General features: G+C 39.6%; 3 protein-coding genes across 3 annotated transcripts; 2 read left to right on the top strand and 1 right to left on the bottom strand.

Moving 5' to 3' along the window:
* Nucleotides 1-11: 11 nt before the first annotated feature.
* LOC109185410 (uncharacterized mitochondrial protein ymf11) lies at nucleotides 12-6,075 on the top strand. The gene is made up of 3 exons (XM_019335434.1): nucleotides 12-2,873; nucleotides 4,249-4,309; nucleotides 5,479-6,075. The coding sequence occupies exons 1-2, from the start codon at nucleotides 673-675 to the stop codon at nucleotides 4,289-4,291; spliced, it is 2,244 nt and encodes a 747-aa protein (XP_019190979.1). The 5' UTR covers nucleotides 12-672; the 3' UTR covers nucleotides 4,292-4,309; nucleotides 5,479-6,075.
* A 1,190-nt stretch (nucleotides 6,076-7,265) lies between these two features.
* Nucleotides 7,266-8,102, bottom strand: LOC109185304 (putative invertase inhibitor). Its single transcript, XM_019335282.1, has one exon. The coding sequence runs from the start codon at nucleotides 7,977-7,979 to the stop codon at nucleotides 7,377-7,379; it is 603 nt and encodes a 200-aa protein (XP_019190827.1). The 5' UTR covers nucleotides 7,980-8,102; the 3' UTR covers nucleotides 7,266-7,376.
* Nucleotides 8,103-9,397: 1,295 nt separating this feature from the next.
* On the top strand, nucleotides 9,398-13,964 carry LOC109185243. Its single transcript, XM_019335224.1, has 7 exons — nucleotides 9,398-10,549; nucleotides 10,607-10,700; nucleotides 10,909-11,097; nucleotides 11,149-11,974; nucleotides 12,161-12,532; nucleotides 12,918-13,384; nucleotides 13,597-13,964. Exons 1-7 carry the CDS (start codon nucleotides 9,398-9,400, stop codon nucleotides 13,962-13,964), a joined length of 3,468 nt encoding a protein of 1,155 aa, XP_019190769.1.
* The last annotated feature ends 5,484 nt before the right edge of the window (nucleotides 13,965-19,448 follow it).

The raw sequence follows: 19,448 nt of genomic DNA, 5'->3' as shown, positions 1-19,448 counted from the left end.
GAGTTTGTTCAGTACGCAGAGTCCATCAAAGGATCCGAATAGGCTAACTTCCAAAGTTCCATTTCAGTTAGGGTTCAATGGTAGGGTTTAAGCGTTGAACCTTTTTGTTCATCAAATCTCATGTTATGGCCATTTTGCCAAAGGATTCTGTGCAAGAACACCAGCGAGCAGGTACAGAATTTACTTAATTTATTGCCCGCATGATTTTGCCATGTGTCTTGGAGAGGGTAATTCTAATGAACCAATCTCAAAGAACACCGGTAGAGCAAAAAGCCACATTTCTGAAAGTTGAGAAGCCTGAACTTCAAGCCTCTGGAAAACACAGGAAGTTCCCCTTTACGGAAGCCTGCCTGTATTGAGAAGAATGAAGCTAAAGCGAGACAAATGAAGTGCGTATGCTGTTCGATGAAATGCCTGAGTGAAGAATGGTACCTTTGCGGAGTTTAATTAGGATAAGTGCATCTGGTGATGTTTATCAACTTTTTTAAATCAAATTTCGCACAGTACACTGTACGTGACTCATTTTCCATATAAGTTTATCGGTGAGTTTGGTATGGAACTGTATTCCTTTGAAAAGTGATAACGTTGGGTGTTTTATTTTTAAGAACAAATTTAAGGACTTAGGCGGAATAAGTGGTAAACTTTGGACTACAGTTACCATTTCCTCAAAGTATGATGCGTGGACAGTTGATAGTATTAAGTCATAAGGTGCTATCAAGAACTTCAGTTTTGACACAAAGAAAGTATGCTGTAGTGACACAGTCATTGAATACTTGCAACCCTGTAAATAAAGGATTTATTTTGTTTCGAGAATTTATATACACTTCTACACATACCAGAAGGACATCAGATCCTAATGATCCAGCTACCTTGATGAAGGAGGATGGGGTCTCAGCTTGTACTAAAATGTGGATTGAGAATTTTCGGGAACCGGAGAGAAATGTGTCCAATTTGACTGATTATTTGAGGAGATTTGAGCTGTGGGTGTTGGCATACCAGAAGGTTTGTGCGGATGACACTGGTGCATATATGTCCCGAAGCTCAATAACAAGGTCAGCTCTAGAGGATTTGTTGGCATTGAGGAATGCAGTTCTGGATAATAGGTTCAAGTGGGGGGCTAGGCTGGAATTTTTTATTAAGTCTCCTAGAGATAAGACTGAGTATGACTCATTGTCTAAGAGGAAGATCAAGGCTATCCTGACTACCACACAGCCAGCCCCTTTCCAGGATAGAATTGTTCAAGAGGTGTTGTTTCTTATGTTGGAGCCAATTTATGAGGCCCGGTTTTCAGAGAAGTCTTTTGCATTTAGACCAGGAAGGACTGCACATACCGTTTTGAGGGTGATACGAAGGAGCTTTGCAGGTTACCTGTGGTACATAAAAGGGGACTTGAGTACAGTGTTGGATGGAATGAAGGTTGGGCTTGTGATAAGTGCCTTGATGAGGGATGTTAGGGACAAGAAAGTGATTGATTTGATTAAGGCAGCTTTAACTACTCCAGTGATAACTAGTAGGCCTGAGGATGGTGAGAAGAAGAAAAAGAAGAAGAGGAAGTACCAGAAGAAGAGAGTTCTGGCAGACGACGAACCAAAACCAGATCCATACTGGCTGGAAACCTTCTTTGGCTTCGCACCTGAAGAAGCTGAAAAACTTCCTTCATGGGGTCACTGTGGTATATTGAGTCCACTTTTGGCTAACATTTGTCTTGATGAATTAGACAGATGGATGGAAGGTAAGATCAAGGAATTTTATCGACCTTCAAAGAGTGATGTCATTTGGAATAGCCCTGAAGGGGAAGTTGAACAGGGAAATACTTCATGGCCAGAATTTGTTCCTACAAGTGGGCCAGATAAGACCAGGAAAATGGACTATATTCGTTTTGGTGGTCACATTCTGATTGGAGTAAGGGGTCCTAGGGCAGATGCAGCAACACTGAGAAAGCAGTTGATTGAGTTCTGTGATCAGAAGTATATGCTTAAGCTTGATAACGAGAGCCTTCCTATTGAACACATAACTAAAGGTATTATGTTTCTTGATCATGTCTTGTGCCGTAGAGTTGTGTATCCCACGCTCCGATATACTGCTACTGGTGGCAAAATAATTAGTGAAAAAGGTGTTGGGACACTGTTATCTGTTACAGCTAGCCTGAAGCAGTGCATTAAACAATTTAGAAAACTGAGCTTCCTTAAGGGAGATAGAGACCCAGACCCACAGCCATGCTTTAGAATGTTTCATGCTACTCAAGCCCATACAAATGCCCAAATGAATAAGTTATTGGCTACGATGGTTGAGTGGTATAGATATGCTGACAATAGAAAGAAGGTTGTCAATTTCTGTGCCTATATCATAAGGGGTTCCCTTGCAAAGCTCTATGCTGCAAAATATAAGCTTCGGTCACGAGCTAAAGTTTTCAAGATTGGTTCTAGAGATCTTCGCCGTCCCCTGAAGGAGAAAAAGGGACAGTCTCCAGAGTATCAGCAGTTACTTAGAATGGGGTTGGTGGAGTCAATTGATGGGCTATTGTATACCCGCATGTCCCTTGTGCCAGAAACTGATTACACCCCCTTTCCTGTTGGGTGGAGGCCTGATCATGAGAAGGCATTGGTTGAATATATAAAGCTTGATGACTCAAGAACATTGGAGGAGCAGCGCCACTGCTTCAAAGAACAAGGCCTCATTTCACCTCAGGACTACATTTCAATGCTTGTCTGGAACTACAAAAGAAATGCTTTAGCAGTGGATTTGCCCTCAACTATAAATGATAGGAACATGACAGAAGGGAAACATTTGCAATTGGACACAGGTAATGAGGATGACAGTCAAAATGATGGGAGTGATGAAGATAATGAGAAAGATTTTCATGCTGCACAAATGTAAGCTGATCTGATGTTTTTAAAAGATGCTATATTCAAGCTATTTTGTTAAATATATCTGCAAACAAAGATAACAGATAGAGCAGCTTGTATATGAAATCCAATTTAATATATTAAGTCATTTCAACCGCCTACCTCCGCTTTGTCTTTTATTACATTCACATGCATGGGTGCACTAACAGACATATGTATACACATTTATTTTGGAACTTTTGTTTATTATGTGCACCTCAACCAACTGAACCAAGTACTATAACCCTTGGAATGAAGGAATAGAGGAAGTAAGACTTGAAAGATAAATTGTGAGTGTGCTCATACTTTGTAGTTCTGGTTGCCAGCTTATTATCCTATGTTAGTATGAAATGTTTTGGAAATGCAGTTACAAATCCCTTGAATTTTCCAAACACTTCATGGTGCTTTTGCGAATATTCAAAAAATGTTAATACTTCCACTTACAATTTGCAACTCATTTTGGAAATATTGTAAAAGGAATTTCAGAATATTGTCTTATGATTGTCAAATATGTTTATAGACATTAATTACAATGTGCATTACAAAAAATTACAAATTTCTATTATTTTCCTTGGATACTAGTATACTACTTTAGCCATTAGAAAAGTGGCATGCAAATGAGGCAAAAAATCCTCCCTTCTCTATAACTGGACAGCCATTCAGGCCGCATGATGAGATCTGGGGGGAAAGAGTTTGTTATCCTATTGCTTTGTTCTTAACTCTGTAAGTCACATTCTCCTATCTTACTGAGTGACTCTTAGTCTTCTGTATTATTGTGGTCATTTAAGTTGGATGCAGTTTGCATGAAAAAAGTAAAAAATGTCATATTGAGTGAACTTCAGGTCCTGTAAGCCCATTAATTACATTTCTGACAAGTGACAACTGCAAAGGAAATTAAGAATATAGAGGTTAGCATTTCTGACATTATTAGTATACCTTATTTTATTTTACTATTTTACTTCATATATGTGCACAATCATGGGAATCTTTTGCCATTTGGTTATGGTCTTTTTCAATGCATACTCTCTTCTTTTACCAACCAACTCTACTTGGAGACATAGGACTCATCTCTGTTATTAAGACTAAATGGAGGCATAGAACCCATGTGTTTACCTGAATCCAATTCGAGTGGAATTCATTCTAAATTGAGTGGTGTTAATTGCTAGTTTTTTGTTGGCTAGCAAAGTGGAAAATAATATCCTTCTCTAATGCTCAAGCTTGCTGAGCAATGTGCAATTACTCTCACCCCAAGAAATGACTGCATGTTAAATTTGAGTCGTACTTTGCTAAATGTAGTACAATTTATGTATTTCATGCATGATACCACTGCTCTAGCGAAGGTATTTACTTCTTTGGTTTGCAGGACTCTCTTATCAAGTGCAGTTCCACCAATGGGGCAAGGCTAATCTGAACTTGTACCTGAGGTAAACCTTTGTATTAATTCGAATATTGCTCAAGTCTAAGATGGTTGAGAAGCAAAAATTAAGGCAAATTATTGACAATGGTCTGTTCGATGGAATATGACAGACTGCTTCATATGACTAGAAGGATAAATTGAGCCTTGAACAAGCAACTCTAAATCTTGAATAGAATTTCTGCATCAAATGACACATATCTTGTGGAAAAAATAAAAAAAAATGAATTAAAACTCTTTCAATTATCTATTAGTATCACATCCTACTTTGTAACTTGATTTTCTTTTAAACTTCTGTTACTTCTAACTTTAGTGCTATTCTCTGGTTCTACCGTTCTACTTGAAATTTTGAATTGAAAGCTGAATGCTTGATTTTAACATTGCTCTTGCAAACAAAGTTCTTGATTGCTTTGATCCAATCAGCCATTATCTGTGACCAATATAGGTTCTTAGCTTCCAATTTTAAATGGTTAAATGTGGGTGGCTAGCGGGCACTGGAAAATAGATTACAGGATTATTGATAGGTGATCTGTCATTATGTAATTCATTTAAAGGAAAACACAAATAAATTGATATTTTTATCTGGAAAGAAATAACTTAATAAATGAATATGAAATAAATTGAGATCTATCCAATAATCTTCATCTAATTAATGTGAAATTCATTTGTAATTTTGCTTTTCATTTTTCCATTTTAAATGCTAGTTGTTTAATGAGTCATTATATTTTTTATTTACATAGTGACGTGTTATTTGCTACTAGTCTAGTCAACTTCTTTCAACACCTACCTAGTTATCACCATAGTTGCTGAAAGTTTCAAGTCTGTCCTACATTGGGCTCAAAGTTGAGATTCTTAAACAATAATTTTTCTCCTTGCTAAAAAAGTGCAGAAAAAAAAATTGTTCTTTTGATTGCACCAGTATGGAGTATTTCCATATTCAATGCATGGTCTTAAAAGCCAGTTAAGAGAATTGAAATTAAATTGTCTATGGGGTTAAGTTTTATAATGTTGTATTAAATCTTTTTTAATGTGTTTTTAGGAAAATGTTATTTCTTATAACAATGTAATGATATTTACAATTACAAATTCAGAATGTTTATAATGTAAATGTCACCTTCATTAATTTCAGTTACAAATTCAGAATGTTTATAATGTAAATGTCACCTTCATTAATTTCAGTTAGCTGAAAATGATTGAAATTTTCCCGTCAACACCTCAATGGGGACTCGTCTGGCGACTCTGTGAATCTGTCTTCCCATGCTGTGTCTGTCATCGCGACACTCAGGTATATATTTGTTGCATTAGAATCTCCAGATTACAACTTCCCGGTGGAGTCTACAATCGTTCGAATGGCACCTGTATGAAGTTCCAAGCAGTCCATCAAAAGGGGCACTTGGTATACTGTTGAAAGTTTTGAGTTCAGAGCTAGCTTTACTGCTATGATCGCTCTACTGTTGAGGTTATATTATGGACTGCTCGAAGGAAGTAGCTAAAGACAGCCGACTTTTGGGTGCATATGTGCAATTCGAGTTGATCAAAGTGGCCGATGGTCGAGCAATGGGGGTTGGTGTTTGCGGGAGGAACTGAAAAGGAAGGCGCAGCGGGGAAGAGTAGTAGTCTTCCATTTTGGTGGGTAGTGAAGTTGGCTTCTATGTACTTGGTGGTGGGTAGAGAATGGACATACGAGAGGAAGTTTCCTAGATGCATGCTTATTATAACATTAAGATAAAAGTTTGGGAAAATTGCATTTTTTATTGTCATAATTGACATGGTAAATTTCTCTTTTTTTTTTTTAACAGGTTGTTCTCACTTCTCATCCCTAAGATATTATTGACATTGTAAATTTCATTCTCATTTTTTGTTCTTAAGCTATAATTGATGTTGTAAATTTTTCCCTTAATGTTTTATTAGAAAAAAGATGAAATTTGCAATCACCAGTTATAATCTAGAGACAAGAAGTGAGCACAACTAACAAGTAGAGATGAATATGTGATTTTTCTTAAAAGTTTACTGCAAAGTACGAGGAAATGAACCTGAACCTAAAAAGTTTTCTTGAATGAGTTTCTTGAGATCTAATGTATTATTAAGAATCAACAACTCATCACAAAATTAATAAATACGTCTGGTCGAAATGTGAGGAGTCTTGGGATTGGAGAAAACTTTCACATCAAGGCTACATAATGGCATATATCTTAAACCACAAATTATCTAAAATTTGATTATATTATTTTAAATCAGTTAAACAATATTTGACAATATACATAATTATTATTTATTTTTGCATATAATAATCCCAACATTAAATTAAAGACCCAACAGAATCTTCATAGATGCATGGCTAAAACTTAAGGTTTTTTTTTTTTTTTTTTTAATATAAAAATTATGGAAGTACAAAGAACTGAACTTGAAGATAAGCCTAGAATTATTCCAGATGAAAAGAAAGAAAGAAACTCCTTCAATTTCAACCGAAATTATTGATACAAAGAAGAAAACAAATATATTTTTGTGATTTTAAACATGATAACAATATCTTCTTTTGCGGTTCTGATCTGACTAATAAATGTGAGTGGTTGTATGGGACAAGCACTGAAGCAAGTAATAAATAACCGCCAAAACTTGAGGTTCTTACTTCTTAGAAAGCATCAACCCAGCAGGCTGTGAAGCAATAATATCAGGCGCCAAACATCCACAAAAACAACTACCAGTCCAGATTATTGATCTAGTGAACAAGAAGTCTCACTTAAAACTTGTTTCATTGTCAGGAGGCACAAAAATACCAATGGCCATTGTAAGAATTTTGAACCTATGACCTTTGACATGAGATTGACTTTAATATCAAATTGAAAGATAATATTTCATCATCTTAATTAAGTTGATAGTTGCATTGCACATTTATATTTATATTATTATATATGGTCAAACACTATCCATTAATTTGAAGGTGTTTTTAGTGGGTCTACATGCAGTACTGCAAGCTATAGCTAGCTAATGCATGAAATTATTACAAAAGTTTTAGAAATATAATCACATTTCCTGATCTAATGAAGCCTTCAATTCCTACCATTACCAACAACTAATTAAGAAAATTTCCTCATTACTTCTTCTCCGCCGGAAACAAGTTTGGTGATGCACAAAGCAATCTCACTGAGCCGGAAAAGATTCTCATTCTCCTCCGTCAACGGCGGCGCCGCCGCCATCTCCACCTCCTTCTCCTTAAACCCCTCTTCGCAAGTCGACGCGGTTTCCATCACGGCACTCAACAGTATATTAGCGGTACTAAAACGCCTGGTAAAGAACTCCCAAAAGGAGTCCACAAGCATCACAATGGCGTCGGCGTAGAGCTCCAAGCAGTCTCTCAAGCACCCCACCGCAAAGGGATCAAACGCCGCCGCGCCGGCCAGCATCTCCTGGATGGTGGACACCGTGGCGGTGGCGTTCTGCAGAGCCAGCTCCACTGCAACCACCGCAATTCCTTCGAGGTTAGCGGCGTGGGTGATGGGGATGGGTTGAAGAGAGGTGACGCAGAAGTCGTAGTTGAAGACGGCCGAGCTTTGGGCGCACTGCGTGCAGGTTGAGTTGATTAGATCGATGAATGGTGTGGCCTCGGCCGGCGTCACGGTTGCCGGAGGAATGAGAAAGAGGAAGAAGCAGACAAGGGAGAAAGAGCAGCGTTGTTCCATTTTCAATTGTGTTGGGGTTTCTTGTGATCAGTCCGTTTTTATTCACTCGGGGGAGTGGGGAATGGACAAATTAAAGGAGCAACATAAAGGAAGCTTCCTAGGAACATAGCTAAACCTTCCATTGAAGTACTAGAGTTTATAAAGTTGGTTGGTTAATAATTAACTCATGCGTATGCCTTAATAATGAAATGTGGATATACATGCCCGCATGGACACTTTAACTGGTCATAGAGGTGAAAGTTGGAAAGAATGACCAGTGATTGAGTCTCACCAGCGACAGTGTGGGAGCAACCTCTCAAAGTGAGAGGCTCCTTGTGTGCAGTAAGCAAAGGTCTTGCAGGTCTGGCCTCTGTGGTTCATGTTCAGTTGAGTTACCATGATTTACATCCTCCCATATGTTCTGTCGGGCCGAGATGGGTGTGACAAGTCTGACCTCTGTGGTTCATGTTCAGTTGAGTTATCATGATTTACATCCTCCCAATATTCTGTCAGACCGAAGTCAGGGTGTTGGGGGCCCTTAGGTTTGGGTTCAATCTTGGAAAGAATGGATATACAAAGTCACTATTCTTCTCGAGTCTAAATATATAGAAAAAGATCACGTAATAAAGACATATTTTCAATAAAAAATTAAGAATCAATCTTGTAAGTATATAAATAATACACCTTTTAGCACTTTATTATTGGCTAATTATTTGACGACAAACCATATAGGCCCAGTCTCTTTGGTAAAATGTTAGCATATGAGATAATTTTGACTTATTTGACCACTATTAATTATTTGGCTTGATTAAAAAATCAATATAAGTATTTAGTTAATTAGCTTTTTGTAACTTCAAAATGCCAAAATTCGAAAAGCTATTCAAATCAACTTTTTCAATTAGCTTTTTAAGAAAAGAAATTATACTAAACAGCTACCAGCTAACAGCTAATTTACTCCGCACATTCCTACCATTACTTGATGTTATCAACTATTATAGTCTCTAATTAACCCAATCAGCTAAAACTAACATCATTTTACCAAATATGGTCATAATTAATTCGTTAGTTACACTTTTGTGCTTTAGTCGTCTTCCATTCGTAGCTGACAGTTGTTGTGCCTAAGAGAGTCCGTCTAGGTGAATCTCGATAGAATTTCAGTATTGTACAAAGCCAATTTGAATTGAATGTCTCACCTTATTTCGAGGAGATCACACGCAACAAACATTCAGTCCTTAGTATCCATTGGCTGCCACTATATAAAGAGACCTGAAGGATCGGACAAAGCAAATCAACAATTACTACAAAGATGGTTAAACATCAAGAGCGATATCGCAGACGAATCATGAATTAAACGAGCTATTTCTCTCCAACTTTCCTCTCGCGTGTTGTGTCCTTTGGTAAGTTTCCGGTAGATCCACCTTCGGTGGAACTTGCCTTTCATGGACGATGTGGCCGGAGGGTCGCCGTCAGCCGCCCAGCCGGTGGCAGAAGGTGAGTCACGAAGGGCCTCCCACACAAACAAGAGAGTGAAGATCCTCAAACGTTCCTTTGCGGAAACCGCAGCAATCCATCCCATGCTAGACGATGACCAGATGGCTGAAGTGACGGACGATGACTGGCTGGGGGAAGGCTTCGTGGTTGAGCCAGACAAAGAAACAGAGGATACGAGAGATGGCATCCCAGTCGCGAAGTTTTCCAAGGCCTTCCGGGAAGATCTTGTGAAACCTTGGCGTAAGGCGCTTATTATCAAATTTTTAGGGAAGCCACCGGCATTCCCTCTCTTGAAGCAAAGACTGACCAAACTATGGAACATCAACGAAAAGGTGGATATGATAGACATCGACTTTAGTTACTACATCATCCGCTTTAACGTTGCCTCTGAGTACAGGCACGTCCTCCTTGATGGGCCATGGAAGTTGTTTGGTTGCTATGTCATCCCGCAAAGATGGAGACCAAATTTCGATCCCCAGACTGCTAAAATGGAGAAGATGACTGTGTGGGTTCGTCTTCCGGGCCTAGGAGCGGAATACTACCGCGACGACGCAGTCAAGAATATACTCAATCACGTGGGAAAGCCGATCAAACTTGATAGATGCACATCGGGTATTGATCGTGGCATGTTCGCTCGAGCGGCTGTTGAGGTAGATCTATTGAAACCTCTAGTCTCGATGATATGGGTTCTCGATCGGATCCAAAAGGTGGAGTTTGAAGGCCTGCATACCATATGCTTCACATGTGGGGAAGTAGGCCATGTCTCCAACCACTGCAATCTGAACAAGTCGCCGGAACAGAATATTCCGAACACCAATCCTATGTCGGAGATGAACGTCGACGGCGCTGGGAAGGCTAACGAAAAAGAAACGCCGATGGCGGCTCCGTTGAAGAAGTATGGTCCTTGGATGATTGTGTCCTATAAGGACAAGAAATCCAAGAATGATAGTCGCAACCCACCAAAATCGACTATTGCAAAAACCAGACCTAAAGAGTCAACTAATAAAGGCAAAAGGGTGGTGGTTGACGTTGAACCTGAAGCCAGTAAGACGGCAGCTGCGCAAGGGAAATCCAAAATGACATCCCCTCCGGTGAACAAGGTGAGTCCACCGGCCCCTATTGCATTAAATGTTAGTAATGGGTTTTCTGTTTTACAGGAGATTGACGACTTGCATGAAACTCCCATATTTCTGGAAGGGGATCCTAGTGGGAAGCAGAAAACCACGAAGAAACCTCCGAGAAGCAGAAGAGGCAAGCTGCAAAAAAAAACGTGGAAAACTCTAATCAGACTACTGCCGTGAAGGTTAACCAACCAGCTCCTCAGTCTACCCAGAGATTTGCTGGTGGTTTTGTCTTTGGAATAACGCAACATAACAGTTCCAATGATATCAGTTTGGAAAAAACTACAGAAGGGAGAGAAAGCACAATGCCTAGTACTCCCAATTTGATGACGCTTAAGGAAGGCAGTGTCCTAACTTCCTTGTCCCCTCAACCCCCTATATGACGATTGTTTCGTGGAATTATCGGGGTGTTGGGAACAAGGAAACGATCTGTCACGCCAAAGTAGTCATGGACAACAGCAACGTGAGAGCTATCTGTTTCCTTGAAACCAAGACGAGCAAAACCGACAACCTTCTCAAGGCGCTCAGTAAGTGGGGCTTTAATAAATTTTTTATTGTTAATCCGCTTGGTTTTGCAGGCGGTCTTCTTCTAGTTTGGAACAGTAACCTCCTCAACTTAGAAGTGGTGGGAAGCAATTCTCAAACTATTCACTGTAAAGTCAAGGAAGGTGGGAACTCGTCCATGTATCACTCTTTCGCATACATTAGGCCTAATTTGAGGGCCAAAGAAGTGTTCTGGCATGACTGCAGAGTCTTTTCTAAGTCCATAACTGGGCTGTGGGTCATACAGGGGGACTTCAACGACATTGCGAAAAGAAATGAACACTGGGGAAATGATCATGTTAATCCCCATAATCTGAACAGATTCTGTACAGCTTTTGAGAACTGTGGTCTCATGGAAGTCAACTCCATAGGACCGTCCTTCACGTGGTGTAGACATATTGGGGGCCGGATGATCACTAGACGTAAGCTTGACCGTGTCTTCTGGAATATTGAAGCCCAAGAGGCTTTCCCGGAAGCTAAAGCCAAAGTCCTTACTAGAACACATTCGGATCACCACCCTATTGCTTTCATTAGACATGCTGGATCGGCCCCGGTAAGGGGTAATATGCCTTACCGGTTCGAAGCAGCTTGGCTTACTCATGACGACTACAAAAGGATTTGGAAAACTGCCTGGAAAGACAGAGATGGTAATGTGGTGGAAGCCATCGATGAAGTTACAAGGCTTAGCAAGCAATGGAATGAAGAGGTGTTTGGTAATATTTTCAAAAGAAAACGTCAGCTGCAAGCCAGACTACAAGGTATCCAAAACTTGACTTGGTATCACTCCCGGGGGCTCCAAGTTCTGGAAAAGAAACTTAAGGAGGATCTTAATAAAACGCTAGCCCAAGAAGAGCTCCTTTGGTTCCAGAAATCCAGAAAAGCTTGGATCAAAGACGGGGACAAGAATACCCGCTTCTTTCACCGTTCCACTATCATTCGATGAAGTAGAGGAAGAATCAGAGCCCTCAAAATTAACGGCGAATGGAATACCAATGGTAAGACTCTTAAAGATCATGTCATCCATTTCTTTTCTAACCTTTTTTGTAGGGCCAACCAAGATGGAAATGCACCAACGAGCCATTATGGTAAAAAGCTCAATCCAATAGATGCCGAGAAACTTGTCCGTCCGGCTGACGTAGACGAAGTTAAAGCTGCAGTGTTCGGCATGAAACGTATGGGTAGTCCGGGCCCTGATGGCATTCAGGCAGCGTTCTATCAAGACTTCTGGCAAGAGGTAGGCGGATCTATAACTAAGATGGTGAATGAGGCCCTTATCTCGGCCACAGTTCCGCATTCTCTTTTGGAGGCTTTCATCACCTTGATACCAAAAAAAGACAACCCGGAAACCGCTGCAGACTTCCGGCCTATCACCCTCCTCAATGTCATGTTCAAAATTGTTTCGAAAGTCATTGTCAATAGGTTGAGACCGCTGATGAATAATTTGATTGGTCCCCATCAGAACAGCTTTTTACCGGGGAGATCTACTTTAGACTCACTCAAGAGATTGTCCACACCATCAATTAAAGAAAAGGTAAAAATGGTGCCTTTGTGATGAAGGTGGACCTTCATAAAGCTTATGACAGCATAGACTGGCGTTTCCTAGAAAGGGTACTCGTTGACTTTGGGTTCCCGAGTCGTTTGATCAAGCTAATTCTCTTCACCCTCAAAGAAAGCAACATCAAGATTCTCTGGAATGGAGAGAAGCTCGCTCCTTTCCAACCGGGGAGGGGTCTAAGACAAGGAGACCCCCCTAGCCCCCTATTTGTTTAACTTAGCTATGGAAAAGTTGTTTTATATGATTCAGCAAGAGGTCAACAGGAACAATTGGAAGCCTATCCACATCTCAAGGGGAGGAATTGGTATCTCGCACCTTTTCTTTGGATGACCTCATGCTCTTTGGAGAAGCATCGGAGAATCAAATCCACACGACGATGGACTGCTTGCACGATTTCTCTAGTTGGTCAGGTTTGCAAATTAATCTCAATAAATCTTTGATTTTCTGTTCTTCTAACACACTGAGTAGGGTCAATAGGAGGTTAGGTACCATCTCGGGCATTCCAGTGACGAAAAACCTTGGGAAATATCTTGGCATGCCCATACTGCAAAAGAGAGTTATTAAGAGACACTTTTCTTATAACTTGGACAACATGAGAAAAAAACTGACGAAGTGGAAGGCTGACACGTTAACTGTTGCTAGCAGACGTGTGCTGGTCCAGTCCGCCCTTGCAACCATACCTGTCTACTTGATGCAATCCATGGCTCTCCCCTCAGGTACGTGCAATGAAATTGATAAAATTTGCAGGGACTTCTTGTGGGGCTCCAACGATGCGAAAAAAAAAATCCACTCGGTGAATTGGAAGGAGGTTTGTACCCCACGGGAGGCCGGAGGCTTAGGCCTAGAAAGGCCGCGGACTTTAATTTGGCCCTCTTAGCGAAGCTAGCTTGGCAACTAATCAATGACTCGGACAAGCTTTGGGTCACAGCCCTGAATCATAAATACGTCCATAATGGTAACTTCTTCACTTCTGGCACTCCTAAGAAGGCCTCCTGGAGCTGGCGAAGTATTATCAAAGGGAGAAGTGTTATTGAAATCGGGGCGAAATGGAGAGTAGGGAACGGGGAGTCGTTAGATTTCTGGTCTGACGGGTGGATCAATGATAAACCCTTGGGATTAGAAAATTCAATAGACATCCCTGAAAGCTCCTACAACATGAAGGTAGCCGATTTCATTAATGAGGACAGGAACTGGAATTCGCATGCCTTAGAGGATGTGTTACCAGCCGAGCTCATCAACAAAATACGCACCATCCCCATTCCAGTTGATGAGACCACTTCCGGCAGACTCACCTAGCCAGGCTCCACTTCAGGTACGTTCTCCGTTAAATCTGCGTACAGGTTAATTTCAGGTACTGAGATGGAGAATAACAACTTGGATTGGATCTGGAACATGAAATGCGCGGAGAAGATCAAGTTCTTCCTGTGGCTCCTACACAAGGACAAGCTTCTCACAAACGTAGAACGGCGAAGGCGTAACCTCACCGATGATGCCAACTGCTTGAGATGTGAGAACGAAGAAGAATCGACGAACCACATCCTCCGGGAATGCGACTTCGCTGCTCAGTGTTGGGTGCACATCCAGAACATGGGAGGGATGACCTCTCACCCTTTTGCACCTTTCTGCCGGTGGTTCGAATGTAATGCCCGAAGCACGAAGATCATGCAGGATAGGACCCCTTGGAGCATTATGTTCACGTATACTATCTGGCTTCTCTGGAAAGCAAGAAATGATTTCATCTTCAATAGCAACGTTGGTGCTCCGCGCCAGGTGGCTATTCTCGCTCACAATTTGGCAAAAGAAGCCAAGGATAATCTCACGCAAAATAGGGGGACATCAGATGGTCTTTGGAAATGGATTATGTGGTTGCCACCACAAAGAGGATGGAGGAAATTAAATACGGACGGAGCAAAGAAAACCAACCCCGTCATGGCTAGCGCAGGGGGCCTAATCCGAGACGAGGGAGGCATTTGGGTTAAGGGTTTTGCTATCAAGATTGGTACTACAGATAGCTTCTCGGCTGAGCTGTGGGGCCTAAGGGAGGGTTTACGGCTCAGCCTGAGAATGGGGATCGACAAACTTTGGCTGGAAATGGACTCAGCAGCCATTATAGCGATCATGAACAAAAACGAGAAGTCCGAGACTATGATAACATTAGTCAAGGATTGCATCGACCTTGCGTCGAGATTTCACACAATCCGGTTCACCCACATTGAAAGGGAAGGGAATAAATGTGCTGACTGGCTAGCTAATTAATCTGGGCCAAGCGATCGACTGGGGTACTACTCTTCTGGAACAAGCGCCTACGGGACTGACCGATCTTCTTTCGGCCGATTTATGTAACACACCCTATTTAAGGGTTAGATAAAGCTCTCCTTAAGGGCTTCTACTTCACCAAAAAAAAAAAAAAAAAAAAAAAAAAAAAAAAAAAAAAAAAAACAATTACTACAAAGATTAATTTTATATTAGTGATCTACTTTGGCAAGATTTACTGCTCTAATTTGAAATTGAGTAAATTCCATTTTTAGTCCTCGACTATTGTAGCGTTGCCGCATTTACTCTTACTCTTTTAATTTTGTCATATTATATCCTCGACTTTAATTTGATTGTCAATATTAATCCTTCGTTAAAATTTTCGTTAATCTAGCGTTAAGAATAAGGTCAATGGTGTAATTTAATAACTTATCTCAAATACATATTAATGTAATCTTTTTTATTAAACTGCTATGTAATTAAATCTATAAAGTTTAAAAATGCAGAATTTAATTACATCCTGCATTGAGAATTTAATTAACTTGTATGATTGTATCAAATACATATAAAAAATAATCCATTAAAAATGGAATTTTCAATAACAAAAGAAGTCTTTATGTGTCAAACATTTCCTACAGGTGAATAGGTTTTCATTTGATACTCCATCTGTGATAAATAAATAAATAAAAACATAAATTTACATACTAAGTTGCATTTATTTAAACTTACTGCAAGCAGATCTTGAATGAAATCACTGACAAACCAAAAAAATAAGAGAAGCAATTTTCATGTGCTTTCATAGATCAATCTGTGTTACAGACTTACAGTATATGGATCATGTCATAGCTAAGAAATCTGCAATAATATCATTCAGTCTAATGCAAGTGAAGGAGGATCAATAGTTATTCCTCAAATACAAATTTTTACCAAACAAAGAAATAAGTTTATTATTAGAAATGCTGTCATTCCATGCCTATTCTGCGAACGAAACGTGCCATTATAGTAACTAGCATCGCCATTTTATCATAACAGAAGACATAAATTAAAGTGCATCATGTATGTGATTTTATTTATTTACTAGAGCCTAGTCAATTGTTTTAATTTCTTAGGATACTGCAAACTTAAACAGGAAAAGAAAATAAATAAATAAATCTCCATTAATATTGACAGTTTAATAAAAAAGATTACATTAATATGTATTTGAGACAAGTTATTAAATTACATTATTGATCTTATTTTTAACGGAAATTTTAACGGAAGATTAATATTGACAATCAAATTAAAGTCGATGATGTAATATGACAAAATTAAAAGAGTAGGACTAAATGTGGCAACGCCACAATAGTCGAGGACTAAAAATGGGATTTACTCTTTAAAATTGTTCTACTTAGCGTTCAAGAAATTCATCGAAGGGACGCTAAACTCTATTGAGACGTTGTGACGTTTTTTAGTAATTTTTTTTAACTTTATAAGTACACTGTACATTTTTGAATACTATACGGTGCACATTTCAACATTACATCGTGCATTTTTGGCTACTTTGAAAAAAACAGTACACTTAAAAATACATTTTAAATTTTATAATTTTGATTTTTGGTTTGATTTAGTGTTTCACATTTTAGTTTGATTAGTGTGTCAAATTTTACCAACATTTTTAAAACTTAAAAGGCAAGATAAGCAAACTAATCATTCATTAAACATTAAGCGGAAGCAAGTCTAAACGGAGAGATTATGCCACATCTTAAAGTACTAAAGATGCACATGCAAAACAAAACAACTAATTCAAAATCCAAGTCTATGGCTCACAGGCCGAACAACAACTAAGCGAAAGGTAAAGCTACACTAGCTAAGAGTCTTCACTACCGCGCTCGTCATCTACTCAACCTGTATAAGATAAGGGATAACACCCGGTCAGTGAATAAAGCTGGTAACCCATCAGTACGCGTTAAATAGCATAATGTATAGATAGATATAATAAAAAACGTTTGAGACTGAGGAATACAGTATATAGTCATTTTAAAACCAGAAGAAGGTCAACATCAAAGACTCATCACACCCTCAATAAAGACCGAGGATCATCAACCTCAACAAGACAACAAAGACCACAATCAACAAGGACAACACAACTCTAGATGCGACCTACCATTCACAAGGTAGAGTTCATCATAAACATGCTCAAAGGCAAGAAGCACAACAATCACACAATGACAACTCACATTATAGTTCCAAGTTCCAACCTTATGCCCTGTTCCAACCTTATGGCTACCCCCGACCTTATCACAGTTCCAACCATTACCTCCTAGTGCCACCCTGTACTTCTGAGTCCAACCTTATTCCGCCTGGGACCGTCGTCTCCCACCAATCTTTACCACCAATCAGAACCGTATTACCACCGATCTCATAGTACACGAGGGTACCGTACCGTTAAGCAACACAATATTACCACCGATCTCGTGAGCAAAGCTCAATAATATTACCACCAATCTCATTCATATTCACACATAGTCATCATCATCAATAAGACTAAGGCTCATCAATAGCACAATCAAGTATCAACAAAGGGTACAACGATTTATACAAGATAACATCATAAGAATCAACCAAGAGGTTTCAACAAGGACATGAGGCAATACTTAACAACAAAGGACTACAATCCAACATCAAAATGATTGGCAACACGAGTTGCCAATCCTCAACAAGAAGGAACAAACCATACATACTAGCATAACAACATCAAACTAGCATGCTCATCAAACGGGTAACCAAAATGGTTCCAACGAACCTTTAAGACTCATATTAGCCCAACGAATCACAAGGTTGGACCCTTAGCACGATTCAAGACACCAAATCCTAACATGGATTCCTAACACATCGTTCTAGACATACGAAACAACAAGAAGACTCACAAATGCTCAACAATCCAACAACGGGAGGTCAAAATATCAAATACCAAGAAGAAAGGATCACGGGGAACAAATCCCCGCAATCATCATATATGTCCCCCGCGGGTGGGGCCACGAGTAGGCCCCCACCCGTGGGCCTGCCCACGGGGTACACCCCGAGAACCACCACGTTCCCCACGGGTGGGGCGGCGGATAGGCCACTGCCCACAGTTCTGCCCGCGGGGTACACATCTTGTACAACATTTTTCCCTTCGGGAAAATTCATCAACAAAGCCAAGTTCAAGTCCAAAACACCCAAAATCTCACACACAACAAAGATATGACTTGAACCCAAGAATAAGCCAAGCAATGGCATTCAAGAAACCTAAATACAAGCTCTAAACATGCATTATCACAAGAGCATGCATCAAATCACTCACAACATCAAGAATCATCAAATATAAGCCAAGAAATACCAATAGCAAGCACAAAATAGGTTTTGTATAGCATGGGTTACCTTTGTAGACCAAAGACCACTTTCTTCTTACCCTCCTAAGCCTCACCTTGAAGCTCTTCCTCACCAAGGACTTCTCACCAAACCAAACCACAAGGAAAAACACCAAAATAAGATAAAGATACATTTAAGCTAGCTAAAAACACTAAACAACTAGAGGTCTTACCCTTTCCTAAGCTTGGGAGATGGAAAGGTGGAGTCTTGGGATGATTCTTTGCAAAGATGAGGTGTTCTTATTTTAGCTTGGAGGATAAGCCAACTTTTCTTAGAGAGAAGGTAGAGAGTTTAATTTAGGATATTGGCTAGTAAGAGGATGAATGAAATGTGTCTTGCTAGGGCAAGCTTGAACACCAATCATGTGTGAAAGGACAAGTTTACCCTTACTAAAAGGTTAGGAAGACAAAAGGCTAGGTACAGCACAAAGCAAAAGGTACTCATGGTTGACTAAGGAATTAGTCAACTTCTAGTCCCTTGACTATTAAATTTCAGGATTTTGGAAAGGAATTCACCAAGGTATTTTAGGATTAATTTCTCAATTAATCCTACTTAAGGAGTCGGATTTTCGGGGTGTCACAACCCATAAGGGCAAGACCAAGAAAGCTCCAGATCAAACATATCTCAGAAGGCCAAAAGAAAGTGAAAAGACGCATACAAAGAAGAAAAACATGCACACCTCAAATAAATCAATAAACAAACTAATAAGCAGAAAATAAAGAATAAATGAATGAAGTACTATGCAGGAGACACGAAAGAAAGGCATACACCCATTTTATTTCCACCCGAAACCCAAAAGGGATCCAGTTACTGTTGGCCAACAACAAGCGTAACTAAGTCAACGGATTTGATGAATCATGCCCCACCACCATTCAGTCCGGACTAGGGTGTCTCTTGTGCCGCTGACACCTGCGTTTTTAAGGCTAAACTTGATATAAAGTCAAGCATCATTGCCTCCAAAACAAGCAACCAGCACTACCAAATATTATACTAATAGTGTGTTTATGTTTAAGTTAACAATAATATTATTATTTTTTTTGAATGCTAACAATAATATTATACTAGTGTATACATTTATATATATTTACAAACTTAATAAGAGCCAATAAAGTTAGGCCTCTAATGAAAACTAAAAAA

This window comes from Ipomoea nil, unplaced genomic scaffold (genome assembly GCF_001879475.1).
Source record: "Ipomoea nil cultivar Tokyo-kokei standard unplaced genomic scaffold, Asagao_1.1 scaffold1317, whole genome shotgun sequence".
NCBI classification, from domain to species: Eukaryota; Viridiplantae; Streptophyta; class Magnoliopsida; order Solanales; family Convolvulaceae; genus Ipomoea; species Ipomoea nil.
This window is presented reverse-complemented; position numbering and strand designations above follow the sequence as displayed.